This window comes from Asterias amurensis, chromosome 5 (assembly GCF_032118995.1).
Source record: "Asterias amurensis chromosome 5, ASM3211899v1".
Classification (NCBI taxonomy): domain Eukaryota; kingdom Metazoa; phylum Echinodermata; class Asteroidea; order Forcipulatida; family Asteriidae; genus Asterias; species Asterias amurensis.
The window spans coordinates 21,356,249-21,379,406 of NC_092652.1; the positions used below are offsets into that span (position 1 = coordinate 21,356,249).

At 37.3% G+C, this 23,158-nt stretch overlaps 2 protein-coding genes across 6 annotated transcripts in view; both read left to right on the top strand.

Moving 5' to 3' along the window:
* Positions 1-9,418, top strand: part of LOC139937602 (signal transducer and activator of transcription 5A-like) — a 33,901-nt gene extending 24,483 nt beyond the window's left edge. For 2 of the 3 annotated variants that reach the window (XM_071932819.1, XM_071932820.1), the window contains exon 22: positions 7,564-9,418. In XM_071932819.1, coding sequence (XP_071788920.1) covers positions 7,564-7,681 — 118 coding nt within the window. In that variant the 3' untranslated portion in view covers positions 7,682-9,418. Of the gene's footprint in view, positions 1-1,341; positions 5,646-7,563 lie in introns of those variants that run through there. The other variant, XM_071932821.1, reaches the window with a different exon arrangement.
* Positions 9,419-16,453: 7,035 nt separating this feature from the next.
* Positions 16,454-21,292, top strand: LOC139937694 (retinol dehydrogenase 7-like). Of its 3 annotated transcripts, none has more exons than XM_071932967.1 (5): positions 16,454-16,471; positions 17,015-17,372; positions 17,604-17,862; positions 18,873-19,036; positions 20,552-21,292. In XM_071932967.1, exons 2-5 carry the CDS (start codon positions 17,048-17,050, stop codon positions 20,767-20,769), a joined length of 966 nt encoding a protein of 321 aa, XP_071789068.1. In that variant the 5' UTR covers positions 16,454-16,471; positions 17,015-17,047; the 3' UTR covers positions 20,770-21,292. The 3 variants fall into 3 exon arrangements, with proteins under 3 accessions (XP_071789068.1, XP_071789066.1, XP_071789067.1); XM_071932965.1 differs by lacking the exon at positions 16,454-16,471 and adding an exon at positions 16,478-16,615; XM_071932966.1 differs by lacking the exon at positions 16,454-16,471 and adding an exon at positions 16,496-16,615 and having other exon boundaries at positions 17,034-17,372.
* The last annotated feature ends 1,866 nt before the right edge of the window (positions 21,293-23,158 follow it).

The following is a 23,158-nucleotide window of genomic DNA, read 5'->3' on the forward strand; positions in this document are numbered from 1 at the left end:
TTGGGGTCAAACAAGTAAAAATAATCTTATATTTTCAGGCTAATATTCCACAATGATATGTTTATCCTTGCCAATGTTGTATAATGATATATGTGAATATCTCATTCGTCCACTTAAGAGATTAGGCATTTTTGTCAAGTAAACTTTAGAGGGTTAAAGGCACTGGACACCTTTGTAATTGTCAAAGACCTGGGGTGGATTTCACAAAGGTAGTCCTAACTTAGGACTAGTCCTAGGCAATGCTAAGAGATAGGACCAGTCCTAAGTTAGGATTGCGTTCTATGGGTTCTCTGTGTGTGACGTTTTTTTTCCCCAGGACGAACGTGGGTAATTATCTGCACACATTCGTCCTGGAAAAAAACCCCTGCCACACACCGGGGTCGACCCAGGGAGTTTAACGAACGCACCCAATAACAAGTCTGTGAACATTTTCATTCAATTGGTCATAAAAGTTGAAAGAGAAAAACACCCTTGTTGCACAAATCTGTGTGCTTTCAGATGCATAAAAGGCTTCAGCTGAAGTCATTTATTCTTTGAGTAAGAAATTACCTCTCTCAAATACTGTGTTACTTCAGAGGGAGCCATTTCTCACTATAATGTATATTATCAACGGCTCTCCATTGCTTGTAACCAATGGAGTTTGTATGCTAACAATTGTTTCGAGCAATATCCAATATCGTCCATTGCCTTTAAGTGGTCTTGGAGTTGGAGTTGGCTTTCAGCCGGTTTTCATTATAAATTAGGTTCTGGGTAGAACCCCGGAGAAGTTGTTTCTGTGTTTCTATTTCAGGGGAAGCCATTCCAAGCTTTCCCTAAGCCAAAAAAAAAAAGAAACACTGTTTATTTGTCTTCACTATAGATGCATTTTATCATACATCAAGAATGTTCCCACCCACCTTAAAAAAAGAAATTACGAAAAGAGAAAATCAAGAGCAAAACAAAACAAGCGCTGGGAGATAAAGTGGCAAGACCTACCTGCAGTGTAGCATGCTAGCCTGGGGGTAGGTAGGTAGAACCACTGTGGGGATTGGTGAATGAGCTGAACACCTGTATAATCTATTGAATGGCAAACATCCCATGCAGTCAGGCGACGAATTTTGCTGAACTTTTTTTTTTAAACCAAAAATTAGAATACATTCTTTAATCTGTATGATAAGATGAATCAACATGAAGAGAAACAAAATTTCATTAAAAAAGAAAAAAAAGAAAAAAAAAAAAAAAGAAAATCAAAACCAAGCAGAAATATTTATCATCATTTTCCCAATTTTTCCTTTGGATTTTAAAACAAATTCTTATGAATAGTAAAAGAATGCTTTTTGGCTCTCTGTTTTTTTGCTGCAGGGCAATGGAGGGTTCTTTGCCTGGAAGCTAGCTGGGATGTTTGCTGTTCATGTGAGATAGATTTGTTGTAAAAAAAGTAAAAGATGAAAAAGTCTACGTCCCCCCCAATCAACTTTGCCACTCCCCCGTGTTTTGAGCTTACTGTCGCTAGTTGGATCTCATAGCTGACCCCCCCTTTGCTACCGTCAGAAGGGGGATATTGGAAGGAATCATGAGAATCATGTGAGACATCAAGGAGCAAGTTCGAGTGCACACTTTTTAGTCAATTACTGACCAGTGACGTACATGCGCAGTGATGCACTTGAACGACTTGTTTGGAAGCCTAGTCAACCATCAGTACCACGGTATTCAACACTCCCTTGCCTAGAATCACTGGTTCCCCTCTGTGCTTTACACATGTTAGTATGGAACAGGCTATTGGGACCAGTGAAGAAACCATGCTCATGAGGCTGGTCTCAAATGGTCGATCACAGTAGTCAACCAATGGTCGACCAGCCCAGGTTGGAGTCAAAATAGTAAACTTTTAGTTGACCATGGTGGACACTCACACTTGCTCAAAGCTGTGAGACTCATTGAGTATTCCTTTGGGTTGATGAAAACTCGAACGACACACTCAAAAACTCGAACGACACCCTGAGTGTGTACGCGCTGTACACATCGGGGGAATCGAGGACGATTTCTTCTGATGGTTCTCATCAAAAACTTCCTCCTGTAAATGATAGTGTTGGTTGGTTCAGTTGGCTTCATAGACCTTATTCATTGACGTCATCCAGCCGTTGTCTTAGAGGTAAACTCTAATGGAAACGCACATTTTTTGTATGCGTGGCGCATAGGATTAACCAATTAACAGCCTCTTTTTGACCTTAAGGCGAGGGTGCTCTACTCAAACGTCCTCATGTCTATTGTCACGTGGGGAATCTCACTTTTTCAGTGGAATTCCAGAATATGATTCTTAATCGTCTCTGAGAACCTTCTCAAATCATTAAAAGAGCAGAGCTTGATACTTCTTGGAGGCAACAAAGGCGATTGCCTCCATGGCCCCTGGTCATTGCCTTGCTGCCCTTGAAATGCTCCAGTAGAAATTTACAGTTTTCCTCATAGGGTGCACTTGATCAAGGAGAAAATGCCTTGGTGCCCTTGCCCTTTCAAAAACGAAGCATAAACGCCTGCATTCTCCAATGTTTCCATGTTTGATGTCCTTTTTATAAAGCAAAACAGAATTCCTGTTTCATTTAGAGAAGCGTCTTAACTGACAAAACAGTGTACAAAAATCAACATGTCTGGGTGTATTGCGATGATTATACAGAAATTATTGGTCTCTAAAAGGTTTGAAGAAATTGCCACGGATAAACAAGCAAATTCACTCCAGTTCAACAGGGTGTTTTAAAACTTTCTTGCTGCATCACCCATAAAATTTAATCTCGAAAGAGTGTGCCCCTCAGTTGTCTATGCATGACTTAGATTTTAAATCTAAGATGCTAATACATGTAAGCCAACGCTGACACTTTTAAGCATCTGCTCTGACTATTTCCCCACAAAACTCTGTCGGTAATCATTGAAAAAAAAAACCCTTATATTTATGTTGTCGGTGCTTCTGTAGGAAAATATTTTTGCTTAACACACTTTTTATATTTGACCCTAAGTTTATTTTTTTCTCCTCAAAGTTAATCATGTAAATAAATGCTTTAAAAACACTTTTATATATTTAATGTGAATGTTGCTTGTGTGCTGCAGTAAAACAAGTAAGTAAAAAAATAAGGATAAAGACCAAATAAGGTGGCACTTAGAGCTTTTACATCTTGTTGGATGTTCCCTTCTAAGAGATAAATAGCGGAGCAAAGCTCCAATGTTTCAATGTAATTTTTAAAGGAGATTTTTTTTTCTGTTTACTACTGACAAGCCTGAGATATGTAATGTTCTCAGTTGTCAATCCCCCGGGCCCGAGTTTATAGAGCTGCTTAGGCACAAAATATTACTTAAGAATTCTGCTTAGCAGGTATGAGCCGGATACCAGTCACATATACAAGTGATATGGTAGTTTGGCTGGTAACCATATTCGGGTAAGCATAATTTTGTTATGCTTAGCTTCTTTTGTGCTTTTTAAAGCAGCTGTATGAGATTGGCCTTGGGCTTAGGGATGAAATGAAGGTTAAAGGCCACAAAGACCTATAAATGTGTTTGCTGGGCCGTAGTAGCTATATAATACCAGTTGTTGGTGTTTTATATATTTTATAAATAATATGATGATTATTATTTTCTTTTGTCTTCGAAGAAACAGTTTTTGAGATGACTTGTTGTTTTTCAGTTTCTAAAACAAATCCTAAAATGAATCTGTACAACTCTGATCGAAATAGGTGTGCACAAATTTGACAGAATGAAGCTTATGTTTTTTTTTTTTTTGGTGATGTTTATAAACTGAACTGAATACTTTTCATGACTTGCCTCGCAAGCCAATCAGCGACGATGTTGTCTCAAAAATGAGAGTACTTAATAGGTTAGAAGGAAGGACTCTAGACTATTGGTAGGTGTGCCATCTTTTACACTGTATACGGATTTTTATATTTTTGAAACGTTTATCTAATTTATTGTCTGCTAGTCCGATTAAGTTGGTAGTAAAGATCCAGTATCAAGTTAAAGACACTGGACACTATTGGTAATTGTCAAAGACCAGTCTTCTCACTTGGTGTATCTCAACATCTGCATAAAATAACAAACCTGTGAAAATTTGAGCTCAATTGGTCATCAAAGTTGCAAGATATGAATGAAATAAAAACACCATTGTCGTACGAAGTTGTTCGAGACCTCAAATTCTAAATCTGAGGTCTCGAAATCAAATTCGTGAAAAATTCCCTGGTACTTCTTTCTCGAAAACTATGTCACTTCAGAGGGAGCCGTTTCTCACAATGTTTTATGCTATCGACCTCCCCCATTACTTGTCACCAAGTAAGGTTTTATGCTAATAAATATTTTGAGTAATTACCAATAGTGTCCACTGCCTTTAAGACAGCCCTCTTGCCGACGCTTTAAGTCTAAGACGAAACACATTAAGCAAGGGGGGGGGGGATTTATAGTTGGAATTTTTTTGGGTTTCTTAGTTAATTGTTTTGCTGCTGTGCATTCAGTCGTTTCTGATGAGGAAAGCAAATCTGAGGCATATCCAGCTGGGCAGGCAGAGGGCATGTTCGAGTAGCGACCATTTTTTCAACCACTCGTCAATATTTGACGGTTATCTACGCAGGCAACACATCCTGGTTACCAGGCAAAATCGCCAAATGGTTGACTTAAGTGCCTCGCTCAAACTTGACCATAGTTGATTCAGGCCTGAAATTGCATAGGAGTCATCATGTACATATCCTCCAGGGTTCTTCCTGCGTTTCGGGATAGTAGGGTTTACTTATGAATGATTTGCCACTTGGTTTGTTAGCCATTTGTCAAGGCCACCTTGGATAGAACAGCTTCGTGGAGCCTTGATCCCAAGTGGGATCAGGAAGGGGAGACTGACCCGCTGACCCCCGTCGCAACTGATTGCTACCAGTCAAGATTGATAAAGGAAAACATAAACCATAATCGATAAGAAACCATGATCGTGTTGTGAAATGCCCACTCGGTATGTGTGCGATAGGTGTGGAATGAGTTGCATGCTGGACTAGCTAGACCAGCATGCACCTCATTCAACAGTTAGCGCTTGCGCAATGTGTACTTGCGAAAGGGTCTATAACAACTACATAGCGCCCTCTATTGAAATAAATGCATCAATGAAACGCAACAGAAAAGCGAAGGCTGATCAGAGTTAAACATTTTGGAACGTCTGTTTGATAACTGTTTTGTATTTTTCGATAATTCTTTATTATAAAAGGAAAACTGACATCCCCTTCAATGGTGCTTAGAGAGTGTGACATTAAATTGCAAAAACAGAATCATGTCCGATATTATCTCATAGTTTTGCGTAGTAGTAGTGTAAATGTAAAACACTTTGTACTACTGATTGCCATCTTCTATATATATTTAATATCCAACAAAACCAGAATTCTTTTTTATTTGAAATGTTAAAACATTTACAAGTATTATAAGGAAATAATAGGTAATCAATTGTACATGTTTTTTAATTATTAAGTGTTAATCTGTACAATGTCTGTTTTCTGGTTGCTTAATAAAATTTGCTTTTTTTGGAAGCCTTATGTAGTTTTATTTGATGATAACGCTGGCAAGTTTACCCGATGGTCGATATTATTTGCTTTTGCACTTTGTCTTGTATTGACCATTGACCATGTACATCCTAAGGGTTCTGGTTGAACCTGTAAGTTTGAAATGAAAAAAAAGAAAAATTGAACAAAAAAGTGTCTAGAGTGAGTTATTGGTGTGCTGGGTTTGCCCTTAACTTTTTAAGTTACTGGCCAGCAGGCCTGGACCAGTCAGCTTGTCATTGTCATATCCGTCACCTTTTCACTGGCCATGGTCGAGCAGTTAAGAGCACCAAACTAAAGTTCTGGTGTTTCTGTTCAACAGAGCGTGGGTTCTAATCCCAGTCATGACACTTGTGTCATTGAGCAAGACACTTAACTATAATTGCTTCTCTCCATCCAGCGGTAAATGGTACCTGTGAGGGCAGAGATGGTTCTTGTGATTGATTTAGCCTAGTGCGCTACATATTTGGTAGAACAGGCTGTATACTCCCCAGAGAGCTGAGATGGGAATGAATTAAATGGCCCAGTCACCGGGACGGGGGTACTAATGTTGGAAGCGCTTTGAGACGCCGTTTGGTTGTACAAAGCACTATATAAAAACGGATTTATTATTGTTATTATTATTGGTCCATATTTCAAATGAAATAGGGAAGTTTTTCAAACTGAACTAGCCAGTCTGGCCACTTGTCTTAACTTTTTTGAGTGACTGGCAAGCAATACCAGTTATGTTTGTCATTTCACTACCTACCCCTGTGGCTTTTTCACTTGTCCATATTTCAAACAAGGAAACAGGGTTGCTTTTGAACAATAAACTAGTCGGCAGGACCACTCTGAGTGAATTTGAACTGGTCCTCGGGTGTTTTAACTGGCATTTGGTCAGGGAACCACAGTTGAGGGAGAATGCTGGGTTTGTCATGCACAAACATTAAAGGCAGTGGACACTCATGGTAATTGTCGAAGACTAGCCTTCACAGTTGGTGTATCTCAACATATGCATAAAATAACAAACCTGTGAAAATTTGAGCTCAATCAGTCAACGAACAAGAAAGAAAAAACACCCTTGTCACACGAAGTTGTGTGTGTTTAGATGGTTAATTTCGAGACCTCAAGTTCTAAATCTGATGTCTCGAAATCAAATTCATAGAAAATTACTTCTTTCTCGAAACCTACGTTACTTCAGAGGGAGCCGTTTCTCACAATGTTTTATACTATCGACAGCTCCACATTACTTGTTACCAAGTAAGGTTTTATGCTAATAATTATTTTGAGTAATTACCAATAGTGTCCACTACCTTTAAGGAGCCATTGATTGATTGATTTATTTTTATCCTTTATTTACCCAGGGTGGCCAAATCAGTAAAAAATAACTGGTTTCCATTTGGACCCTGCAGTACATTTTTAAGAATAAACAAATTAATATATTATTAAAAAGTAAATGTACATCATCACTTAATAAAGCTAACGATATAAAAGTTATAAACTAACAATGTAAAAATGCAAACGGAAAATTAAAAGCAATACAAACAAAATTGATGTCATAAGGCAGCCCTCAGAGGAGAGGGCTGAGTGTTTTTAGGAGGATCTGCAATGGAGGGTAGGTTTCCAACCGGACATGCTGGTCTAGTCTGGTATACATTCTTGAGTGGACAATTTTGGGACAGGTTGGGGGAGGGATGGGGATGTGTTAGACCAGGGCCCAATTTCATGGCTGTGCTTACCTTCAGCAAAGAATCGGCCCTTACGGAAGCAGGGAATTCCGTGCTTTTGGCAAGCGCATTTCACGGGTAAGCGAGGAGTTTTTAGCTTGTGTGTACTCCACGTTACTAGGCATTCTTCGCTTACACAGCTTGTGCAGCAATTCGGCGGTAAGCAGAGACATGAAATTGGGCCCAGGTCATGGTGTAGTTTAACTTTTCCCAAATCGCCTCTGAGCTTATATAAACGGACCCTGGATCAACCCTCGAGGCGAAGAAGTCCTACCATGCTCATCTATACTAACCATTAAGTATTTTCCTTCTCTTACTTTACCTTATGGCAGATTTGACGATTATGACCAAGAAGATTCCATGGTGACCCCTGACCTTGATGAGCTGCTGAAGGGTCTTCAGTTTGAGCCCGGTGAGAACAATCTTCTGAAGTACGAAATGACTTCCTAGTTTAACCGAAGGAACGCTGACGGCGGCGGCTGGCTTCCAGATGCAGACGGTAGATATCCAGGCCTTGTATGCTTCATTTTTGAAAGGGCAAGGACATCCAGGCACTTTCTCTTCTTTGGTCAAGGTCACCCCATGAGGAAATTTATAGTATACTTTCAAGAGCACCAAGGCGATGACCACTGGACATGGAGGCAATCGCCTTCTTTGCTTCCAGGAAGTATCAGGCCTGGATATCAACAAGAGCATTACCCGTAAATATGTGCTAAGCGTTAAGAATGGTGGACCATCAAAATTGTAATAACCTGAATCTGGTTAGGCAGAAACAGTTATGTACAGACTGCTACTTGTACTAGTCAAACTATACTAATATAAAGGTCTGGCTGTGTATGTAAACTGTATACTTGTACATGGGGCCCAATTTCATACAGCTGCTTAAGCACACAAAGTAGCTGTTTAAGCACACAAACCAGCTAAGCATAACAAAAGTATGCTTACCAGTCAAACTACTATGTAACGTACAATTTTTGACTGGTATCCTGCTTAAGCAGTATTTACTGCTTTAGCTGAAATTGGGCCCCAGACCGAGCATTGGTGGAGTTAATGTATTAAATATCCCTTGCATGTTTGTATTGTTCGTCACTACGAAGAGTAATTATAACCAATGGAGACTTTTTTCCAGTTTGCTAAAATGTCAATGTTGAGGTTAAAACTAATTCCCTTGGAATATGTGATAAGGTAAAAAGTTTAAATAAATATTTTTCTTGAGTGAAAAATGACACTAATAGGCTTGTGGAGTGGGTTGTGCTACTGGGAAGCTGTCTTGTCGTCGTCTGATTAAAAATTGCTAAGAAACTTAACTTTCTTTTGTGAAAATCTCTCAAAGGATAGTTGTATTTTTATATGATACTCTGATTTAAATTAGAAGAATTCTACTTAGAAGTGGGTGGGAACTGAATCAAAATGCTAACAATGAACCCGCATTGTTTGTCAGGCAGTGAATTATTTCGTTTCTGAAGTGGCACAGCAATTTTCCTCTGGTTCGTCTATGAGGAAAATGTAAAATTTGTATTGGAACTTTGCTGAAGGGCACAACAGCAAAAGCCACAGGGCACCACGGCGATTGCCATTGGTGCTGTTGGGTAATTCGAGGCTTGGTTTCTGCTTGAAATGATAATATATTCTTTGTGATAAAAATGTGATGCGATCAAGCTTTAAATTGAGTCGTTTGTCAGAAAAAAAAATATCAGATTGGAGAAACGAGCCAGAACAGTCAAATGCGAGCTTCTCAGTTGCTCAGAATTTGTAAAAAAATTAAAATTCATCACACCCTGCAGTTTGTATTGAACTTCGTTCCGATTTTGAGAACTGTGTCTGGCTCAGCACTACGTAAACAATAGACCTTTCCGCAAATACCCATTGCGCAACTGCAAACGCAAACTGTTGAATGAGGTGCATGCTTGTCTAGCTGGGAATCAAACTTAAGCGCTAGCTAGACCAGCATGCACCTCATTCAACGCCCGGCGTTGAGGTCTAGAGAAATATACCCAGTACAGTAGGTCTGCTGCCGACTAGCGTTCAAAAATATCCCATTGTGTAAAACATAAATAGCATCTATTTGATCATAAAGTGCACAGCAGTCTTATTTTTTTAATACTATTTTTTTATAACAGTGATTTCAGCGAGTCGCAAAATTGTATAGATCTATGTATTATCAGGGATTTTTTTTTTTTTTGGGGGGAGGGGGGGGGAGGATGGGTAAATCTTTGAGGGGCTTTGAAGAAAGTATTTTACTTTGTTTAAAAATTGCTTCTTGTTAGCATAATATGTTTTTTTTTCCCTGTTAACTGCTCTTGACATTGTTTGAAGAAGGTTTGGTGATAGATTTTAAAATGAGCGATTCTTGAATTTTTTTTATTATATGTTTGTTACCCCTAATCAAAATATTGTCTTTGGGTTTATAATGAGGTTAAAAAGATCAGCCAATATCTGCATATTATCATTGCTGAAATTGCTTCAAATATCAGTCACGACCTACATATCGATATCAGGTGAATTCAGTTGGGTCATAGTTAGAATGCATAATGGAACATTGGTCCTAACTTGGGGAACGTCTGGATAACATGTTGGACAGTTTTTCTTTTAAAGTTAAGTTGAAGGATTATTTTTTTCATACTTTTCTTTTGCCAAAGGCTCGTTTTCATTATAAGGGGCTCACACTTTCATATAAATAACATTTATGAACAACAATGAATTATGAAAAACATTTCAATTTAACTATAAATATCGAAAAAACTATTTTGACAAAGCTTAACTGCTGTTAGTGTTTATTATCACTGTGTGAATAAATATATTTTCTAAATCGTAGCATCTAGAACAAATAAACCCAGAACAAAGTATTGACATTTACAATCTTTGCAATTGTAGATAGAGTTGTTTAAGCCTTTCACTAGAAGTGCTTAAAAAATGTATGTGCTTTAAGATGTGTGTATAACTAAGATTGAAAACTCATGGCTCTGCTTACCGCCAAATTATGCGGTTCTGATCACCATTTTCCGCTTAACTGTGCAACCACAGAACAGAATTTCTGTTAAGCGAAGAATGCCTACTAACCTTGAGGAAGCACATGCAAAAGGAAAAATTCCCTGCTAACGCGTGAAATATGCTTAAGGTATGTGCATAATTCCCTGCTTCCGTAAGCACCAATTCTTTGTTTACGGTAAGCAGATCCATAAAACTGAGACCAGTCCTTTATCATCTAGCCTGTGTAAACCAAACAGAAGTACCTGCTGGATTGCTCGCTCAAAGTGTTTTTGTTTTGTTCTCATGTCATGTAAATACCAACAGTTTCTGAGTTGTTTTGTGTCAAATAGAGGAGGTTCAACTATAGTGAAGGTTTAAAATCTAAGCCTGCTCTGAAGAGGTTTAGTAATTGACAAACTTAAACAAAATATTTAAAATGGATTTTTCGCTTGAGTTGTGCAAAGGTTTCTTTGAACCAGTGATGGTGTAGATTGTAAAAATTGTAGCTCTGTGTAGCTGCAGGTTTGGGCTCAGTTCGGAATGCTTCTTAAGCATAACATTCTTCTAAGCAGAACAAAGCACAGAGTTACATGTATCAGAGCACCAGTCACAACAATGTTATAATTAGATGTGGCAGTGTGGATGGCTGCCAGCTTCAGCTAAGCAAGATCAATTTTTTGCTGACCAACATTTGAATGCTGACCAGGGCCCATTTTCATAAAGGTTCGTTCAAAGCAAAACATTCTCAGGAACTGTCATTGTATTTTGGCTGGTTTCGGCTAGCAAGAATGTTTCTGTGCTGAGTAAATTTGTGTGCTTAGCAGCTTTATGGAATTGTTGCCTGCTTGTAGTGGTCCACATTGTTTTGACACTTTTTTTGCTGTCATGGTAGTTTTCAAGTCATGCCTGAAACATAAAGGAACCTGCATCAAGTGTTAAAAAACAATAAACGAGATAAAAAAATGTCAGTACAACATATGGACTTAATAAGCTTCATGGAGTGGGTCTAAAAAGCTTAAGTTTTGTTAAATGTAAAAAGAAAAGTTTCCTTGATATTTTGTGTGCACTGGATTTGATAAAAAAAAGTATTTTGAATGATGTCAAAATATTTGTCTTTGTGAACGATTGATTTCTTTGTACATATTCAAGTAATGTATGGTCTTTATTATAAATATAAGGGAGTTTGCAAATGTAGGGCTAGATAGTTCAAATGGTAGAGCGTCGGCACGCTAAACCAAAGGTCGTCGGTTCAAATCCCGCTCTAGTCAATTTTTATTATGGTGTTTTTTTTAAATGCATTTACCTGTTCAAAAAAAACAGCAGCAATTTCAATTTTAATTAATCTAAGCTGTAAATTTTAACAGAATCTTTTTACACTATAAATACCCTCCATTTGTTTTATCCCAAATTCCTTAATTTTGTGGCTTATGTATTGAGTGATGAAGGCTCTAATCTGTGTAAAACCTTCCTAAACAAAAGCCCTTGTCACAAGAGAGCAAATTAGCAGGGGGTCCCTTGCTTCGTTATATCATTAGTTGTTCGTTATTGACAGTTTGAACATGTATTTTTTTGCCAAATTTTGCCAAAATTGTGCAAATTTTTGCCAAATTTTTTGGCAAGGGACCCTTGCAAAATTGATCTCAGGTGAAAATGGCTTGAGGTGCTATTATTTAGGTAGAGTTATTTGTGAGGAAGGTCAGGATGAGTTATTTACCTCTTAGAGATTAAAGTGTTTTTCTTGTTGTGAACTAATTAACAAAAATTACTAATTAAATCTGTAACGTTTGTTGGCGTTTTAAAAAGACTCCGCACGCGTGAAATTTGTATCCAGGTCCTTAAATGCTGTGAGGTAATTATACATTTTAAAAACCAAGATGGAGTTAACTTTTGAATTTATTTTCTTTTTAATCAAAATCAAATACACTGCCTTTTAGAAGAATATTTGTTTCATGCCAATCGTTATTGAGCTTGTTTTCATTAAGATATAATGTGCAGCTTCAAAATGGGTTGAACCTGTGTACTCTGTTAACTGGGATTAAGTTAACTAGGATTAAGTTGAACTTTCATTAACCTGGTTTAGACCAGTTAAAGCAGCTGTTATATTTGACCACTTTGTATTACAGGTTAACTAGGACCAATAGTCCAATTTTATTGAGCTTACAAATATAGTAAAAATATTGCTTAAACATATTTTGCTAAGCAACTTTTTCTGCTGAGCAAGCATCAGTTGGATACCAGTCACAGATGGTATGATGTTGTACTTTGGCTGGTAACCTTGTTCGCTTAAGCATGGCTGCTTATGTGGAAATAGACCAGTTCAATAATGGTATGAAATGACATTTTGGCTGGTTACCTTTATCAGTTAAGCACAATTGTTTTGTGCTTAGCAAATGTTTATGTGTAAGTAGCTCTATGCAGTTGGTCCCAGATGTTACTGCTATCATTATTTTTATATTATGGTGTTACTGTTAGTGGTCTATAATTATATAGAAAAGCGTGCACCTCATTCCATGGTTAATGTGTGCATAAGCTGCTTTTTGCTTATCATTAAACTTTTTGCAGTATTTTTGATAATAATAGTACCTGTGTAGTTTTGCATACAAGGATGTAGTGCTTCCATGTCGTAAGTGTTTTGTTACGTAAGATTATTTGTGGAAAGGGGGAAGGTAAAGCAGTTTGTGAAAGACTAATAAGAAGGATTCAAGAAGTGTCCATAACAGTTAGCTACTCGGTGCCCTATTGCATTAAGCCTCTACAAAGCACAACTTTTACTAAGCAAAGACAAACATCTTGCTTAGCTTAAACAGTTTACCAGCCAAAATTGCATTCTGTTTATGCGGTTGCCACTGGTTCCCAACTCAATGTTTTGCTGAGCAAAGAAACTTGTTAAGCAGTATTATAATGCGCTTCCTTTTTGTTTCAGCAATTTCAGCCCCCCTACCCTCCCGACAAAAAAATGCTTCTTTGTTTTTTCCTGCTTGGGCCCACTACCATGGCAATGCTTACTAGGGAAAAATGATAGAACTTTCCTTTGAAGGAGTTGTGATGTCTTTCAGCTTTGGACTATAAGTGCTTCCCAAAGTGCTTCCTTGAATATCAGCCATCTCCCACAAGAACCAAGAAACCCTTATTTTGTCTTCTTGCTTAGGGCCCACAATCATGGCATTACTTCCATAAGCGCAGAATAATGTGGTAAGCCATGCCAATTTTATTAGAAAGGATTATATCATTGTAGTCACTGTTGTAAAATTTACTCCAGATGTTTTTAGTACATACTTGTCATAAAGCTGTTAATGTTGTATTTTTTGTAACATTTGGTTTTATCTTTCCAGGGGAGATTTGAGTGGGGAAGGGGCCTGGTAATTCCAGGGATCATGGAGGTTCTCTCAAAATTGGGTCTCTTGAAGAATTTCTAGTGGAAGTCCTTAACTATCTCAAGGCCTGTTTGGTGGGGGGGGGGGGGGGGGTGTGATTTTAGATTTCTCAAAATACTAGTGATTTTAGATTTCTCAAAATACTAGTTCATAGTAAGATTAGTTGTCATTATTGTAGTTTCTTGCTCTGAAACAGTATACAAGGTGCCGATTTTAATGTTTTCTGCTCAAGTAAAAAAATGTTAAAACTGTTCATGTACATTTACAGCCTTGAATTTTACTGATTATTTTGTTAGTATAGTCACATTGACTTGGAGGCGTTGCAGACCCTGAATTCTAGAAGGGGTACAGCAGTTTTCCTGTGAAAAGTGGCTGTGCTTCTATAGGGAACTTGTATTTGAACTCTACAAAGGGCACCACAGCAAAAGCACAGGGCACCACGGCAATTGCTTTGGGAGCCGTAGGTCAATACCAAGGCGTGCATGTCGTTCAAAAATGCTTTGGTGGCAGCAGGTGGGATTCATCTCCTTGTTCTTGTGGGAACGTGTGCTTGCTCAGTACTATGTAAACAGTGGAATAAGATATTTGGTAAGAAACTGCTCTAGAATTGCAAAGGTTGAGTAGGCTCTAATCCTACCCAAGTAACATGCATGTGATTTTTGTCTACAGTGCACACATAAATTATATAAAAAAATATATGTAAAATGAATAGTGGAAAATTACTTGGTGTCTCTGCTTGCCATCATGCATCCTACACTCTCCCAATGAGAAACCACACCTTAGTGAGAGGGGTCTGTAGGTGTGTGCGAACCTGTGACAGTTAAACAAAATTTCTTCTTAGTTTAACAATCTGACCTTGCGCCTTTTATAAAAAGTTGATTTTCTGTCTTCATTGTGCTACCTTCCATTTACTTTGATCGAGATCTAATTTATCACTGGATGTTTGCTAAATATTTAAAGTTTGCTTGAATAAAATATTAGCAGTATTGTGTATTAATATTGCTTATTGAGTTTTGTTCTTGATTTATACCCCCATGTTGAAATTATGGAAATGTTCAAAGCATATATATAGCCACTGACTTTGTTCTCAAATAAATTTTAAAATGTAATTTTTATGACCCTATTTCTTTGGAAAGTTGGAAAAACAGTGATCGATTTTGATTTTGTTTATGTATGGCAATATACCTTGTAGAAATTTACCAAAAGGAATTTGTTATGGCTGAGTTGTCTAGCGCACCAAACTCAAGTTCTGGTTGCTTAAGTTGCCAGAGTAGCCTAGTGATTATTTGTTTACCTTGGTTGAGATACTTGTTCCATTGAGCAAGAGGTGTAGTAATACTTTGGTATGGCACTTTGAGGGGAACATTTTGCTGGGGGAAAACAAAATCAATATTATTCTTAATATGGTGTTTCTGATCAGCTGAGTGTGGGTTCGAATCCCCAGCCGTGACACTTGTGTCCTTAAGCAAGACACTTTACCATTGCTTCGTCCTTCAGATGGGACGTAAAGCCATTGGTCCCATGTGTTGTGTAACGCATGTAAAAGAACCCAGTGCACTTATCGAAAAGAGAAGGGGTTCGCCCCGGTGTTCCTGGCTGTGGCTGCTGCACCGTAGCACCTTATAAACCCTTATAAGTGCTAGTCTCAGAATCCATCACTGGAATAACCTATCTTTCTGAAAGTTTGTGCATACTCAGCGCCTTGAGTACCTTGTTTGGTAGATACGTGCGCTATTATAAGACTTTGATATTATTATTATTATTATTATTATATTTGTTTGTTACCATGACACAGAATGTTACGCTATATTCCCAACGAACTAAAAGTGCCTTTCAGCAGAATGTAATGATAATAATAATAACTTTTGATTTATATAGCGCCTAATAACTAATACTTAATTCTCTAAGCGCTTTACATTAGTGCCCTGGTCATAGTGCCAATAACATCACTTTTTTTTAATGTTTCTCAGCTCCCTAGGGAGTATACAACCTGGGCAACAGTTTATATCGCTCCAAAGGCTTTTTCATTCACAATATCAACCTCTACCCTCGCAGGTACCCATTTATTCCCCTGGGTGAAGAGAAGCAATTTTAGTAAAGTATCTTGCTCAAGGACACAAGTGTCACTACCGGGATTCGAACCCACACTCCGGTGAAAACGCACCAGAACTTGAATTCGATGCTCTTAACCACTTGGCCATGACACTCTACAATTGGTTGCTCATATGGCTTTGCTATTTTTGTCAGTGGAGTTAATTGAACTATGAGATGGAATCAGTGGCAATGGAATTGAATTAGTATTGGTTTCAGACTCTTGTGTTTGTTTACCACATAATTAATTCCGACAACGAGGGCGCTGTTTATTGATACAGCGAACTTCATCATTCATTGCAGTGTAATTTATTTTCTTATAATCTCACAGTGCAATATTTGTTGGACATAATGATTGAATGGTGAGTGCTCTATATTCCGACACCAGTGTTGTTAGGTTTGGAAATGTTAAGACCTATAAAAAAAAACATGTAAGAATTTTATAGATCTTATAGTTAAAAAAAAATCTTACAAAACACTATTTTAATGGTTTCTATAGAGGCATTTAGCAGCCTATAGGCCCTCCTAGATGGACTTTTGTGTAAGGGTTATTTACCATGTTTACCAGACATTATGTAAATCTATCTGGCCATGAAGCTGTGATCTCACAAAATGGCCTATATTGACTATAGCTTGCTACAACTGAACATGGAGGTAGACACAAAACTACCTCCATGAACTGAACCAATTCAGACAAAGAGGGTGCTCTTCATGACCAGCTAGCTATGACCAGCTAGCTGTATTATATAACCAGAGAGTGTAATGTTTATTGGCACTGCCCTGGATGTGAAATACACCTGTACAGGTACATGTAACAATAGCTGGTAGGCCTACATGTATATGCAGACTCTAGGTGCCATTTTCGATGTGCCACCCATTGGATTGGTGAAACCCTTTAAATAGCTCCATGGTGAAACTGTGGTAGAGGAAGAGCTAGGATAGCTCCATGGTAAGTACTAGGGGGAAGTGGTCTGCTTGCATGCCCCTATAGAACTATGAGGTTCATTCCACTGTCTGCTGTGGATACAATAACGGAGCGAACTTCATAAATAATAGTTAGAGTAGGGTCTGCTAAAGTTTGTTTTAATCCAATGTACACCCAATGTACATTATTACACTGCCATGGTCTCCATAGACTATCTATGAGCCTGAGCTTGGCATCTCTGTGATTTGACAGAGATTGTCATAGCTGCAGACGTGCGGGGACCAGCTAGGCGTGAGCTACAATTATCCCATTTAACTCTGAGATCCCTCCCCTGAAAAAAACCCTGGTGTCTTGTATCAATTTTGCCAAAATTCAACTTTCATTTGAAATGGTAAACAAGTCTCTTTTTCTATTTCATTGCAGAATAAAGTATATTAAATAGCGTAACAAAAAACCATGGCATCATGGCTGGTCATAATTGCTTTGGTGGTCATCATTGCACTAATCATCCAAGACATCATGGACCGAGTCTACAAAGACGTCACCTACAAGTACATCCTTGTCACAGGCTGCGATTCGGGGTTCGGTAACCTCTTGTCACGATATCTAGGACAGAAGAGAGGTTGTCATGTCATCGCGGCCTGTCTGTCCGAATCTGGGCTTGAAGCTCTAGAGAGGGAAGCCCCAAAAGGGACTGTCACTGGCATTGTCATGGATGTCACAGACACAGAGAGTATACGACGAGCTCGGGATAGAGTTGCAACAATTGTGGGTGACAAAGGCAAGTTTCATGGTGTTAAAGCCTTAAAATACCCAGCAGTGTAAAATTTTCCTACTTTTTTTTCCCCTAGAGCAAAATGTAAGCCTGTTGTTGTTTGAATACACAGATACTAAATGTTATTTTGAACTGTTGAAAAAAGTTCTAGTTTTTCCACCAATATTATAGAAACATATGTTGATTAAATTGATTTGAATTGAATCAAATTGAATCATTGTCTTTTTCTTGATGTAGGTTTGTGGGGCCTTGTTAACAACGCCGGTATAGCAGGAATCCCAGTTCCCTATCACTGGACGGAGAAGCGTGAAATACAACGAGTACTGGACGTGAACCTAATGGGAACCATTGAAGTGACCAATGAATTCTTCCCCTTGATACGACAAGCGAAAGGGCGCATTGTAAATGTTTCCAGTGCTGCGGCCGTTATGCCCACGGCCATCGGGGGATACAGTATCTCTAAACTTGGGGTGGAGGCTTTCTCGGATGCTCTACGGTGAGTGTGAGGAAAATATATTTTTTATGAAGAAAGGTAGAGGGAAAATTGTGTGAATTTGATAGTATTTAGATTGGTGTTATTGGAGTGTGTATTAAACATGGTTATAATCATGGTTGTAATCATTGCTTTTGACTGTTGTTTTATCCATGTGCCAATGGAAACTAAAAGTATGTATATATTTATGATATGTGATGAACAGTTGAGTTATAATTCTATAATTGTAACTAATCCTAATCTGCTCATTATAGCTAAGGCTTGGTACATAAATGTTTTTTTTTGCTGTTAACTTTATTCTGGTAAGAATAAATTTGTTTGTGCTTAGCTATTTGTGCTTTAAGCATCTCTTTTTTTGTTTTTGTTTTAGTATAATCTTTGTTTTTCTTTAATTAACTAACTCCTTTAAGTTAAATATTTGTTACTTCTGCTTTCTTGAAGTGTTTTACTTTGAGGATAATGCAACTGGTTCTTCTTGTTTGTCTCCTTCTTAGTTTTATTTAGGGGTTCACGGAATTCCTGTTTATACTTCCAGTTGTTTTATATATTTTGGTATAGTTATTGCCTGCTTGTTCTACTTTTAATCTGTCAAGTGTCTCGAGCAATTTTGTTAAGGTGGATTTTAGCGCTATTTTTAAAAAAGCATTTAAAAATGTTTGTATTTAAATTTTTATTTTTATTGTTTATTTATGTACCAAGCCTAAGCTATAATGAGCAGATTAGAATTAGAGTTACAATTATAGAATTAGAACTAAACTGTAAATTATCAAAGGTAAATTACTACTACTACTACTACTACTACTACTCCTACTACTCCTACTCCTACTCCTCCTCTTCCTCCTCCTCCTCCTCCTCCTCCTCCTCCTCCTCCTCCTCCTCCTCCTCCTCCTCCTCCTCCTCCTCCTCCTCCTCCTCCTCCTCCTCCTCCTCCTCCTCCTCCTCCTCCTCCTCCTCTTCTTCTTCTTCTTCTTCTTCTTCTTCTTCTTCTTCTTCTTCTTCTTCTTCTTCTGCAGTGTAAGTTGCAGGGCATTTGGTGTCACTGTTCACATCCTTGAGCCTGGCTTCTTCCAGACCAACATTGTAGCAAGAGATTCTACATTGACGTCAGTGACCAATGTATGGAACAGGCTACCCAAACAGGAGAAGGCAGTGTATGGTCCAAAGTATCTTGATAAGTGTAAGTATCATTTTTAGGTCCTTTTAAAATCTACGGCTTTGGCTTTGGATTCGGCTTTATCAGGCTCCGTCCTCTCATCTGAAGCCCTATTGTTTTGTTTACTCGTGTGTTTGTTGTTTTAGTTTTGAAATGAATGCGTACTAAATCAAGCATCCTGTTTATGGTCGAGTGGTCGAGTGCACCAGATATAATTTATGGTATCCAAGACGATCGTTGGGGTGTGGGTTCGAATCCCGGTGATGACACAATATTTGTCCTTGAGCAAGACACTGAACTATAGTTGCTACTCTTCACCCAGGAGTAGGTTCTATGGGTGTTTGTTCAGTCAGAGTAATTTCTTGTGATTGTTTTAGCTTTTGTGCTAAGGTATTTTTCATTTGTGTTTTAACCTTTCTTGTATGCCCTAATTGTATGTGTATTTTGTATGCGTATTTGTAATGTTTTTTGGCTGTTAGTATATGTATATCTTTTTATACTTCAATTTATTGTTAGTCTCTTCAGGGAGAGCCTCTAGACAGTGTGTCTCTTTTAGGCAATCCTTCAGGCTCCAGATGTTTCTTTTTCCCTCCTCTGTATATATACATGTAAATTGTTCATTCCTGTTTTTTCACCTAATTAACGTGCATTTAATTGTTGTCGATTTTATCTACCTGAAAAAAAGAGAGAAATATATACATTTTTTGCAGCACAGGCTGTATCTGGAGAGGGAGCTTGCGAGATATGGTATAAGGAATTAAAACAAGGGAAACAAATTTCTTTTTTTATGTTTTTGTCCCCAAACCAATGTTCGAGCCGCATGTAAGTGTATATCTGGCTGGTGGCTTCAACGGAAATTTATACATAATTTATGTATATTTTATTTTCTGTATAAACCGGATGCCCCCACCCTTTTATGTGACTGTATGTTTTGTTATTTATTTGTCTGTTTTATTTCCGAATATCACAATAAAAAATCACAAAACATACAAACAAAAGGTACAAGAGGAGGGTACCAGGAGAAAGCCTAAGCTTATCAAGGGCTTGGTCCCTATAAAATAAATGAAATATAAATATACATACTTTGCAGCAGTTTAAAGCTGCTTTTTTGTAATTTGCTTATTTGTTTCTTGTATCTTTCTCTTATTGTTTGTTTTATTGTTCTCTTTATGCACTTAGAGGCTTTTTGCATTAGGTGCTTAACAAATGTATTATTATTATTATTATTATTATTATTATTATTATTATTATTATTATTATTATTATTATTATTATTATTATTATTATTATTATATATAGAGAGAGCTTATGAGATGTTCAATTCTTATTGTCTATTGTTTAATATCCCATATACTTTTATTTATTCTACTTGGGAAGCAAATTCATGATTTTTAATTATGACAATAAATATTTTAAATCTGAAATTGAATTTTGTTCATTACAAGAATAAACTTGATTGAGTTTGGCCAAAAAAAAAAAAAAAAAGCACATTTGTAAAATTTGACTGACATGAATCATCTCATTTTCTTCTTGCCTTAGTACTTTCAAAGGTTGAGATGGTTCTCGACAGATGTTCTCCATCCTGTCATCTAGTCACTGATGCTATGGAGCACGCCCTCTGTGCCCGTTGGCCATGGCGACGCTACATGCCTGGAAACGACATCAAATTTATCTACAAACCACTGTCTATGATACCTCCGTGGATAACGGACTACATCCGTTACTGGCAGGTGCCTAGGCCAGAACGTCATAATTAAAAGCTCTATTACAACTAAGGCCAAGTAGAAAAAGAAACATGTTTAGCGTCCCCGCTCGCTTCCTTTTTAAAGGCGGCCTCCTTTTTTATTTATTTTTTTATTTTATTTTTGTATGCACTTTTTAAAATTTTATTCTTTTAATGATTTATTTTTTATTTTTTTAAGGACAAAGGGTTATTCAAAACAATCTGACTGTCTTGTCAGAATGTCTTGACCAAAATTTTTCATTTATGTATTGTGTGTTTGAGCAGTAGAAAAAACAATGCATATTTGACATTTTAAAAGGAATGGCGGCCATCTTGAAATAAAAAATTAATAATAAAAATCCCCTCCTCCTTCCCTTTTTTGAGAAACACGGACGCTAAACATTTTTTTTTTTTACTCGGCGTAATAAAGTTGAACTCATAAAGCCAAAAGGAGAAAATGATAAACATAATTGTTAATTAACCATTTTCTTAACTTTGTTTTGAATGGTGTCATTTTTTTGGTTGTTTCAAATGAATAAACCATTAATAATTATCAACATGTTCACTTTGAAGTAATGTGGTTATGTAAGAAGATGTCAGTTTTTATGCACCAAAATTTGAATCAGAGAACGCTTCTCTGGTTTGTATTTCTTAGGGATTATTATTCCTGCGTGGACAATTATTCGCTCCAGGTTTTCTGGTAATATCTTAAAAATGAGAGCACCTTTTGTTAAAGTTATTGTATATATCTTCATTTATCATCATCCTTCGATGAAATGGTGTCAGGTTGCTTCCCAAATTAGTTGTTGGGTCTCGTTTAAATTGAAATTTGTGTCTTTGGTTATAGTTTTTGGAAAGCGCATTTTCCTCCTGCCGTGATGTGGATGTCCACCAGAAGATCAGGTGCGATATGGGTCTAGTAACTGATTGATGCGAGATAATCTTTATGAAATATTTTTCCTTGATATGTGACAGACTGGAAAGTTTATCTTTTTTTCCCAATATTTTTATTTGGTCCATAAATTAATTTATTAAACAAGTTAAAGCTAAACATTTTTACCACAACACAACAAATAATACTTTTGAAACAATTTACAAAATTTATAATCATGTACAGACATTGAGATAAATCAGTTTCAAACTCTCTTACAAACAAATACTATCATGCACAGGAGTACTTTCTAGTACATTATCAAATTGGTCTTAAAATGTTGTCTAACAGCAAGAATAAATATAGGAGATTTTTCATCATAACCATAGCGGGGTTCGTGGAAGTATAAACTCTAAACCAGTCACTGCAGGTTGGCCGTCACATCACAATATAATAGTGACGGTGCCCTTTGTAACCTGGGCCAAATTTCATAAAGCCGTTCGAGACTCTGTACCCGTTTGGTAATTACTCAAAATATCTATTATCATAAAACCTTACTTGCTAACAAGCAACGGAGAGCTGTTGAAAGTATAAAACATTGTGAGAAACGACTGCCTCTGAAGTAACATAGTTTTTGAGAAGGAGGTAATTTCTCACTAAAATAATAAAAGACTTCTGGCCAGAAGCCATGTATTCTGAAAGCACAATATTTTGTACAACAAGGGTGGTTTTTCTTTAATCATTTTCTTGCAACTTCAACGACCAATTGAGTCCAAATTTTCACAGGCTGGTTATTTTATACATATGTTGGGATACACCAATTGAGAATACTGGTCTATGACAATTACCAAACGTGTCCAGTGCCTTTAAGCACAAAATACTCCTTGACAAATTTCTTTGGCTGAGCAAAAAATTAGTGCGGCACCAACCACAACAATGCAAACTTTAAGTAATTTTGGCTGGTAACCTATTTCTGCTCAAAAATACTTTTCTGTGCTTAGCAAGTTGTTTGTGCTTACACAGGGCCCTGATGGCATACATGGGCATGTGCAGTAAGTTGGGTAGAGTTTATAATTCAATGTACAGTCACAAGGCTCCAGTGATCATCATGACGACATTCCCCCTTGAACTTTGACAACAAAATGCGGGGTGGGGGAAAATCACAATTCATTGAATTAACTCAATGCTAATTTCATTAAAAGAAAAATCCATCTTCCATAGTCTGGTTTACTGTCTAAAATCCTATAACGTACATTGACTGGTGTCTACAAATCTTTGCTGAGCAAATCAATATCTTCTTCGCAGCTAAAGTGAAACGTGGCTCAGAAGGCTTAACTAGTGTCCAAAAAAACATTGATTCCATCTGTTTAAAAATGTCCTTTTGATGTATTTTGTAAAGTGACCTTTGTACAAATTGATCGCTGATCTTAAATACAAAAAGTGTCGCGTACATTCTCTTTGTAATATTATTGCTTCAAATTTTCGGACTTTAAAAAACCCCTGACTGTATCTTTTATATAGTGTTTTATTAAAGTTTACAAATGTCTTTTCC

Bases quoted from the DNA above. Each gene is read 5' to 3' on its own strand.
- LOC139937694 (XM_071932967.1), top strand. From the start codon at position 17,048: ATGGCATCATGGCTGGTCATAATTGCTTTGGTGGTCATCATTGCACTA. The intron at 17,373-17,603 runs GCAAGTTTCATG...TTCTTGATGTAG, and splicing joins AACAATTGTGGGTGACAAAG to GTTTGTGGGGCCTTGTTAAC. The intron at 17,863-18,872 runs GTGAGTGTGAGG...CTTCTTCTGCAG, and splicing joins GCTTTCTCGGATGCTCTACG to TGTAAGTTGCAGGGCATTTG.